This window comes from Octopus bimaculoides, chromosome 5 (assembly GCF_001194135.2).
Source record: "Octopus bimaculoides isolate UCB-OBI-ISO-001 chromosome 5, ASM119413v2, whole genome shotgun sequence".
NCBI lineage: Eukaryota > Metazoa > Mollusca > Cephalopoda > Octopoda > Octopodidae > Octopus > Octopus bimaculoides.
The window spans coordinates 35,073,709-35,084,216 of record NC_068985.1 but is presented as its reverse complement, the minus strand read 5'-3'; the positions used below and the strand labels follow the sequence as shown (position 1 = coordinate 35,084,216).

General features: G+C 38.7%; 1 protein-coding gene across 1 annotated transcript in view; it reads right to left on the bottom strand.

Annotated features, from left to right (window-relative positions):
• Positions 1-10,508, bottom strand: part of LOC106874055 (uncharacterized) — a 97,676-nt gene that overhangs the window by 43,362 nt on the left and 43,806 nt on the right. The window contains exons 9-10 of the mRNA XM_052968304.1: positions 1,903-1,944; positions 734-784 (exon numbers count right to left, since the gene is read on the bottom strand). Of these exons, the coding sequence (XP_052824264.1) occupies positions 734-784; positions 1,903-1,944 (93 nt within the window). The remainder of the gene's footprint in view (positions 1-733; positions 785-1,902; positions 1,945-10,508) is intronic.

The window sequence follows — 10,508 nt, the reverse complement described above, 5'->3', positions numbered from 1 at the left end:
TCTCCCTCTTCCACTTTTTCATTTTTTTTTTTTTTTAGACGCTTGGCAAACACTCTGTTTATCCCCTTTTCTTTCTCTCTCTCTTTCTTTCTTTCTCCCATTCTTTCTTTCTTTCTCTCTCTCTTTCTTTCTTTCTCCCTCTCTTTCTTTCTTTCTTTCTTTCTCCCTCTCTTTCTTTCTTTCTTTCTCTCTCTCTTTCTTTCTCCCTCTCTTTCTTTCTTTCTCTCTCTCTTTCTTTCTCCCTCTCTTTCTTTCTCTCTCTCGTTCTTTCTCTCTCTCTTGCTCTCTCTCCTTCACGCGCGTACGCACAGATTTGACTTCGCCATGTCAAACTTCAAAATTGGTAAAAGATATAGACTTAAACATTCTCACACAACATGCATGTATGCATATATTCTTTTGGTTTCTACTCTAGACACAAGGCCTGAAATATTTGGAGACAGGGCTAGTTAATTACATCGACCCCAGTATGCTACTGGTATTTAATTTATCCATCCTAAAAGGATGATAGGAAAAGTCGACCTCGGCAGAATGTGAACTCAGAATGTAAAGGCAAATGAAATACCGCTCAGCATTTTGCCCAGCAGGCTAACGTTTCTGCCAGTGCACCGCCTTAGATGTATGCATATATTAAGAGACAAAAGATCAAGAGTGACATGTTTCATGATTGCTAGTTTTCTATTTCTCTTCTTCTAAGATCACTTTACGTATTATCAATAGTGATTATACTTACCTGGCTGTTTCATCCATAAATATCTGAGATCACTAATTTCAGTGCATTGCTCTTCAAGAAATTACATAAAAATAGGTATATTTATTGTTTGGAGAGGATGATTTAAATAATTTGATATTGCATAGAAAGTAACTAAGCATATAGGATAACATATTGTATATGTCATATATGTACACATATATTTAGAAACAAATAAATATTTGAATTCAAACGTAGCTGAATGTACTATCCTCTCATTGATGTATTGGGGAAAAAGAAAAGAATTGCCTAATAAATTCATTTTGTATGAACAAAAGTAAACAAAGTGTAATTTTAGTAAAATGGTATTTTGAAATTTGTGCTTGGAAAAAAAGTTCTTCAGTAAATTGGCCTTAAAAATGTTATTCCATAATCAAAATGTTCATTGTATAAGAGAAATTATATAAAAGTTAGTACTTATAAGGGTGGTTCACAGAATAAAATTTTCTTTTCTGTGTTTTGAACTCAGAATGTTGTGGACCTAAATTAATTAATGCCAAACAATTAATTTATTGACTCTACTATTTCTGCCACTCAAACGTTTAGTTGATATTTAAAATTAATCATGTTACCGTTAAAAGCCATTCCCAATTATGGCTGGAGACATAAAATATTTGTCATAATTACTTTCAAGCAAGAGGTATCTAAAAACAAACAAAGCTGATTGTGGTTAATTATCAACAACAACAGCTGATTATAACATGACATATTCGTCATTGCAAATCTTTTCCTCACTTTATGTCTCTTGCCTGAGTAAAAACCTAATGAATTTAATGTGAATTATATCTTTGTTTGGTTTACTTGCACAGTTAAGGCTTACAAGGAATATGTATGGGCTGGATTATTAATGAGGATTAATAGAGGTGTAAATTATGTGTAGAATTCTAAATATTTTCAATGTTGTATTTAAGTACATGCATAGAAATGTAGTTAAGCTATATATTTTACACAAAGGAAGAGCAAGCCAAAATTTTTGCTAACTTCACCAAAACTGATTCCAGTGACAGGGCTGGGCAAATGAGTCTAAAACAAACAAGTAAACCCCCTCCACCCATATTGTCACAGCCTCTGACAGAAACTAAAATGAAATAAAAGGGTGGACTTGTGCTTTAATTATTGTAATTGTATTAAAGGATCGTTTATACACTTACTATCAGGTTCCCTTGAAATGTTACCATTAGCATCATCCATGTCTTTAAGAAATAAAAATAATGAATATAATGCATAGCTATAAATAACAGTTAAAATATATTGCATTGTGTTGAATCTACCAGAATAAAGACTAATGAGATAGGCTCAAACACTTGCACACACACTCACATACACACATGCACACACAGAGACACACAGACTCATGCACATGCACACACAGAGACACAGACACACTAACATGCACATGCACACACATACACATTAGTATAAACATGTGTTTCAGGTGTTAGTTTTAATTTCTAATTCTTAGATAAGAAACTTTCTTATTCTCTCATGAGGAAAGTTAAAGAACAAGATATTTACTGCTCAATCAATGTTACTTAAACAAAATTCCACAAATCATGTCATGATTCACTATTTTTCCCATTTTGATTTCTTCTCAAATGACAAATTCCCAATAACTTCTATTAAAATGATTTTTGACACCATCAATGTTAACAATCAACAATTAAAGCAAGGGAGAGTCATGTGCAAGTGCATAATGACACATTTGGAATTACTGATCATTAAAAGTTAGAGGCATTCAAGTGCTCCCATGGAAAGTTATTAAATATGAAGATTCTATGGGTAGGGGAGCATCTTCCCAACATGAACCCAACATAGGAAACAGTTGTTCTAGTAAACAGAAGTATTATGGTTAAATCAATTAAGGTTATGAAAGTAAGGAAAGCCTTCATAACCTTAATTATGTATATATATATGTATGTATATATGTGTATATGTGAGTATATATATGTTAATAACTTTGCCATTCTCTCTCATTTTTACTTTTTTTTCCTCTCTCCTTTTTTGCTCCTTTTTCCAGCATGCCTAATTATAAATTCTTTCTCCTCTACTTTCACCACTGCCTAAAAAAACACTTTACCACACTTTCTTTCAGCTGCTTTCAACCTTCTATTAATCTTTCCCTACACGCTTCTGTAATCATGTTTCCTTTCTCACTCTCTGCTTTCACCACCATCTCATCTCCAAAGTTTCCACCATTTCCACCCTACTTTCCATTCTGCCCCTGCCATCTTATTCCTCTTACCCTGCTGCCTTATGCCTGCCACCATTCGTTCTAATCTCTCCAAAATACACACCCTGAACCACCTTCTCCCACTTGCTTATTCCACCTTTTTTTCCTACTGCTCACCATCCATTGCACATTCCACCTTACGTTTCATCCTCCATCTGAACCACCTTTTCCACAACTTCCTCACTTGCACTAAACAACATAAACTCCATTCACTCTTTCATCTTGTCCCACCTGATGCCACGACACCGACCCCTCCCTTCCTGCCCATCCTCATTCTCACCCTTCCATTACTCCAATCCTCCCACACACCACTTCCTCCTCTGTCTCCTTCCAGCCTTCCACTACTTCTATCATCCCTCCCCCATCTAGCTCATCTCCACCACTCCAGTTTGTTGTTACCATTCCTCCTGAACTCTACTCTCTGAAGTGGATTGCTCTCTTCTCAATAAGGGCCTGCGCTTCCTCCCTCTCATACCATCAAGTAACGAGTTTCAGACTCATGCTATTATCCAACACTTTGTGCACTGCGTCAGGCTACATACATTATTCCACAACACTCCACCACCATCTAATGAAGAAGACTGCTTCACCCACTGGACACCAGCTCCTGGTCAGTTCCAAACAGTTAATCAATTTGCAAGCATCTGCCAACTTGTGGACCAGTTCAACTTTTGCAGGTGTCCCCAACATTTTAACATCTCCCGAGCTAAACTCTCAGTCCTTCGATGTCTCTGATATCACAAACTGGCCAACAAGGGTGGAGTTATAGCGGTGTGGTGCACAGACCTTTACAAAGCTGAAGCTCTCCATCAGCTTGAAGACACCTACTTCAATTGCCCTCTGCCCTCCAGCCTCATGCCTAACTACCAGCAGACTGCTCTCCATTATACATGACTTCATTTCCTCCTTCAATCTCTCTCCCACTGCCTCCAACCTCATTGTCCATATCCCACACACTCCCACTATTTACTTCCTTTCCAAAGTTCACAAGCCCAACAACCCTGGCCACCCCAATCATCTCCGCCTGCAACTGCCCCACTGAAATGATCTCCAAATACCTTAACCATGTCCTTGCCTCCCTAGTGACTTCCCTCCCCTCACACACCCATGATACCAATCATGCTCTCTATCTGTTTAACTCTTTCTCCTTCCCTTCTAGCCCCTCTCAACTTCTCATTCACGGTGGAGTTTTACCAACAGGTCTTGGGAGTGGTCATGAGAATGAGAATGGGTCCCAACTATGCAAACCTGTTTGTTGGCTGTGTTGAGGCCCAAATATTCTCCCAGTTCACTGGTCCCACTCAAGCTATATGGTCGCTATATAGATGACTGTATCAGCATGACCTGACTCTCCTGAGAACAACTGGACTCCTTCCTAACTTTGTCCAATCCTTCCATCTTGCCTTCAAATTCTCCTGCACTACCTCTAACTCTTTCGTCAAATTTTTCAACATTTCTCTCAGCATACACCACTTTGTTCTCATTTCTTCCATCCACTACATACACACTGACTCACACTTCTACCTTAGCTTATTCTCCTCCCACCCTACCCACACTCTCCTTCACCTACTCCCAATTCCTCCATCTACACAAGCTCTGCAGTAATGACCATGACTTTGGGACTCAGTCTCAACTCATGGCTCACCACTTCATACTACATGGATATCTCCTTACCATTATCTTGCTTGGGTCTGATCTGTGGACCGTGCCTCTGCTCTTTCTCCTCACACCCACCCCACCCTTAACTATTTCCCCTCACCTATCACCCCTCCACTCTATCCCTCCAATGCACCATTCTCTGAGCCTTCTGGCAACTCCAGCCCAACCCCTCCAACTCGCACATTTTCCTAACCTATCCCTTCCCTCCTTCAAATAAGCCCATAACCTGTGTGACCTCCTAGTTCACAGTTTCTTCCCTACCCCTGCTTCGCAACCTGGCTCCTTCCTCTGCTCCTGCCCATGCTGTCACACCTGCTCCCACTTCTCTAACACCGCCATTCTCACTGGCACCCATAACTGTCCCTATCACATCACCGACTCTTTTACCTGCACCTCTACTAATGTTATTTACTACATATCCTGCTCTTTCTGTCCTTCACTATACATTGCTCAAATGGGACGCCACTTGGCTGACTGGTTCGCAGAGCACCTCCAAGACGCCAGACGATGACACCCCAGTCTCACACCACTTCTTCTCTACTGGTCGTTCATTACAATATTTGTCTGTGCTCAAACTGTCTCTGCACTGGGGCCACCTGGACACCCACCTTCACTGTGAACAGGAATTAATCTTCCTCCTTCATTCCTTTGCACCATATGGGATCAACTCACTTCCTATCTTCATCTAACACCAATGCCACACAGATTCCCACACACCTCCCACATTTAACTTCCCCCTTTCTATTTACACACCTATATATCACCTACCTCAGTACCCTCACCACACACACACAACTATAAAATCACTCATACACACTGTTCAACACATTACTCACTTCACACACCACTCTACACACACTAGCACCGACCACTCTTCAGTACTCACACTACACACAATTATCCACACATCCACATACAATCTTCAATAGCGTCACCACACATGCCACTATGCTAGCAGCCACACACACCGTTTAACTAAGTACACATCACACACCATCATGCACACTCCCACACCCACACAAGCACATATTACCTGGACGCAGACAATATATACACACACATGCAATATGCATAAATACATGCATAAACAAAGACAACTTTCACCCACATAGGCTATATACATGCCCACTATTTGCTCACAGAGACACATACACATGCATGTGCACACACCACCTGAACAAGCACACGTTAACTGCTACATACAACACACACACACACACACATGTTAGACTCACTTTTTCCCATTCACACATACAGACTCAACACACCATTCTCGAATACAGACACATGCTTGTGCACCTTAGTTTGTCAGGGTCATCATTACCATTATTATTATTATCTCCCTTTCATTCTACCTATTTTTTCCAGTCATCTTATCATGTTGGACCATTGAACTCTGCAAACTTTCTCTCTCTAGGTTTTTTTCATTCTCTCTCCATTTTTTGCCTCTTAATCATTTCTCTCAAAGTGCATAGGCTTGGCATGTAAAAGACTTTTCCATTTTTCCTGAACGTTAAATTAATACACCTACTTGTTGTTCCTACACCTGTCTTCATCTTTTGTTTCCTGCTAATTCAAACTATATATATATATATATATATATATATACACACACACTCATACTGCTGGCCAAAATTTTAAGATCAGTGAAAAAAACTGCCAAAATGAACTCCTTTCAAACTGATTTATTTGACTATTTTTCATTATAGATTCATAATTGGCAAATAGAAGAGATATACAAAACCTAAAGAAATATTTAACATTTAATGCAGAAAATATGGATTGCATGAAAACTAAAATTTAAGTCCATGACAAATAAAATGTTTGAATCGGGTATATTCTATAAAAATTTTGGCGTTTATGTTCAAGCTTTCTGTGTGTCAACAACTGTCAGTCACTCCCTGTCTATTACACAACAGTAACACTGAGCAAAGTCAAAATGTTGATGGATTTTGAACATGGTAGAATTGCAGAGCTACAGATACAAAGCCTTGCTCAACATGCCATCTCCAGTGAAATTGGTTGCAGTAAAACCTCCATTGCAAACTTCTTAAAAGACCCTGAGGCATACAGATAGAAAAGATTGACCAGTTGACCAAAGAAAATTTCATTAGCATTAAGTAGGATTTGATGGGAAGTTAGGAAAGACACTAGTTGATCATCAAACCAGATTAATATACTTACAAATTTGGAATGTAGCTCAAGGAAGGTAAGATAACACTTGAGCGAGAGAGAGAGGGAAAGAGAGGAGCTTAAAAAATCTTGAATGTCTTCAGAGACCTCATCTTCATCCATACCTCAAAACTACTTGTTTAGAATTTGCTCAGAATCAGCAGACCTAGGACGTTTACAACTGGAAGAAAGTTTAATCCTAAGATGAGAAAAAATTCAACCTTGATGGTCCTGATGGTCTCCAACGATATTGGCATGCAAAAGATATTCCATTGGAGACTTTTTCAAATAAGCACAGTGATGGAGGCTCTATCATGGTGTGGGGTGCTTTCTTGAACAGAAGAACTATGGAACTTTAGGTTGTGCAGGGACATCAAACAGCAACTGGCTATGTTGGCATATTGGCACAGGCATCACTATTGACTGAAGGCTCTCGTTTGTGTGGAGAAGACTGGATTTATCAACAGGGTAATACTACAATCCATAATTCTCACAGGCCAAAAGATTTCTTCAGAACAAATAGCATTCATCTTTTGAATTATCTTCCATGTCTCCTGACTGAAACCTCATTGAAAATCTTTGAGGATGGATGGCAATAGACGTGTCAGATGCTGAATGGTTATAGTGAGACAGAAAGACAAAAACAGGTGTCTTGCTGTAGAGGAAGTACAAGGTTACCTGTAGAGAGAGAGAGAGCGAGAGAGAGAGAGAGAGAGAGAGAGAGAGAGAAAGAGAGATAGAGAGAGAGAGAGAGAGAGAGAGAGAGAGATGTGCAGCTGCAAAGGAGATACATGGTTATTCAATCAGAGGGAAGTGCAGAAGGAGAGAGAGAGAGAGAGAGAGAGAGTAGGAGACAGTAGGACAGAGATGGTGGCAAAGTGCTGGTGTATTCACAAGGGGATCAGAATATAGATGGAATGGTTGAGTTTGTTGTGTTAGGGTGTGTGAGATGAATATATAATGAAAAATGATTGAATATATTGGTCTGCAAAGCATTCATGTCAGCAGTTTTTTCACTGGTCTTAAGATTTTGTCCAGCAGCGTATATATACATATATAAACAAATACACACACACACACACATTTCAGTGTTCATTTGCTGTTATTTCCCCAAGATGGCAAGGGTTAGATGAATATGTAATTGAAGCATGGCTTAACAGCCAGATAACCACATTTGTTAACCTTTACTTGTTTTTCAAGCAAAAGAACTCTTCTATTATTTGCCTTTGAGGGGCCAGTGGGTAATTTATTCACTGGAGAGATGGCAGCATCACCTCTTTTAACTTGCAATATTCAGAAAAGTGTAACTGTAACATTCTTGAGGACATATATGAACATGAACATGTACACACACACACACACACACACATACACACACACACACTCACTCACTCACTCACACACATGCACGCGCGTAGGACGGACTTCTCACCCCCTACCAAATCAGTTCATGAAGCTTGGATTTGATACATACACACATACATATATATATTAAATATTTCTTTTTAATATTTTTTTTCTCTCATGTGAGTGTGGTAGTTCACTTGTTGTTCTCTTAATATCAATATTTCATCTCATGAAACTTTGCAACTCACAAGCTCACAATGCATGGTTCATGCATGTTCAGCACTTCCTTTGACAATTTTTCAGTTCCTTGTCTCCTCTTCCCCTCATATATACACTGAATACTATGTTGTTTTCATTTACTTTGAACACTTCACTACCAGCAGACATTCTTTTGTGAGACTTGAAAAATTACGTCAAAATAGATGTCAAAATAAGCTAAAATCTGTTTTCCTAGCTTTAATTTTTGTCATAAACTTTGGTTTTCACTGTGTCAAAACTGCCTTTTATGCATCATCCTTAATTTAATATGTCCCTTCTTTAATCTAATATGGTCTGTTCTTATTAATACCTTTTTCTTTCATATGAGCATGCTTCCTGTTCTCTTAATATCAATATTTTGTATTTCTCATGAAAATTTGGATATTCTGCCCAACACAGTGATGGCTATGGTTATCATCATCTGCCAATCTTGCGGCAAAACTGGATGCAGTGTTGCATGCCTGGCGGATAGCACTCTCTTATGGGGCTTTTTTGGCCCTCATGGCAGAAGTGGATGCAGTATCACATGACTGACAGATAGCACTCTTTTGTGGGGTTTCTGCAGCCCTTGCATCAGCAGCATGTACTTGATAGGTTTCATGCTGCTCTGAAGTAGTTTCAACTCTAGCAGCAGAGCTCTTTTCAATCGTCAACAAGACCTCTGGTCCTCAGATTCTTTAGCCTGCCAGTGCTGCTGCAGAAGACTTTCTGCCAATGCATGCTCTCTTTTTAGATGGCATGCTTGTATTATCTGGAAAAGGAAAATGGGTTTTAGTGTACCATGTGATTATTGATTCTATTATAAGCTAACAAAAGTTCCTTTATTCTGTCTTCCCATATAGCATAATGAATGCCACATAAAGTGAAATTGGTTTGGAGCTTTCTGAAAGATATGTATAGCTAACACTAATGGAAGCAAAATTGTTATTTAAAAGTTGTTTCTTTTGGACAAATCATATAACCAAAAAATAAAGGGCCTGTCCCTTCTAGGTTAACTCTAACCCTAACCCTAAACCCTAACCATAACCCTGACCCTAAAACCGTAATCCTAACACCAACCCTAATCCTAATCCTAACCCTAACACTAACCTTAACTCTAACCCTAATCCTAACCGTAAAACCCTAACCCTAACCCTAAAACCCTAAATGTAACACCCTAGTGGAAATCGTGCAGGTGTTAATCTGAAAAATTACCAAACCCTTTTTGTGGTCCGAAAAACGGGTTGGTGGGGATGACTGACAAATTGTTACATACGTTTTTGTTTCATAGTTGTTGTGAAATATAAACAAAACTCTTTCACTCCCAAAGTAGTATATGTGCGTATGTGTGAGTGTGAGAGGGGGGGAGAAAGATGAACGATTTAAAATAAATATATTTTAATTGTTGTGTGTGAAAGTATATATAATCTCATTTTAGAATATAGTGTCTTTCAAAAACATCTTATATTTGAAACTATATCTCATGTTTAAGAAAAAAAAAAGTATTTTACATTTTACACTTACTCTGTCTTCCTTACCTACATTTTCTTTCGTAATACGCTTTCTGTGTCCCTCTTCCACTTTTTCGTTCTTTTTTTCTTTTGTTAGACGCTGGCAAACAAACTCTGTCTTGGTTAGAAAGATTTTCTTTGCTTTCTGTCTCTCTTTCCCACTTTTTCATTTTTTTTGTTAGACGCTAACAAACACTCTGTAACTCCCACCTGTCACAAACACACTATTTCTGTCAGTCTGTCTGTCTGTCTGTCTGTCTCTCTCTCTCTCTGTATCTGTCTCTCTCTGTATCTGTCTCTCTCTGTATCTGTTTCTCTCTCTCTTTCTCTTTCTCTCTCTCGCTCTCTCCTTCACGCCCGTACACACAGATTTGACTTTGCCATGTCAACAAACTTCAAGATTGTTAAAAGTTTATCGATTTTTACAGCTATACGCGGGTGTCTCTGAAAGAAAAAGTTGACTAAAATGCAGCTAGGGTCATGACGAATCTCCTCCTAAAATTGGAGCGACATGCGTGCTAATTTGTGGACGAGCATAAAGTACATTCACGTACACACACACATCTTCTCTTATATATATACGGATATATATATATATATA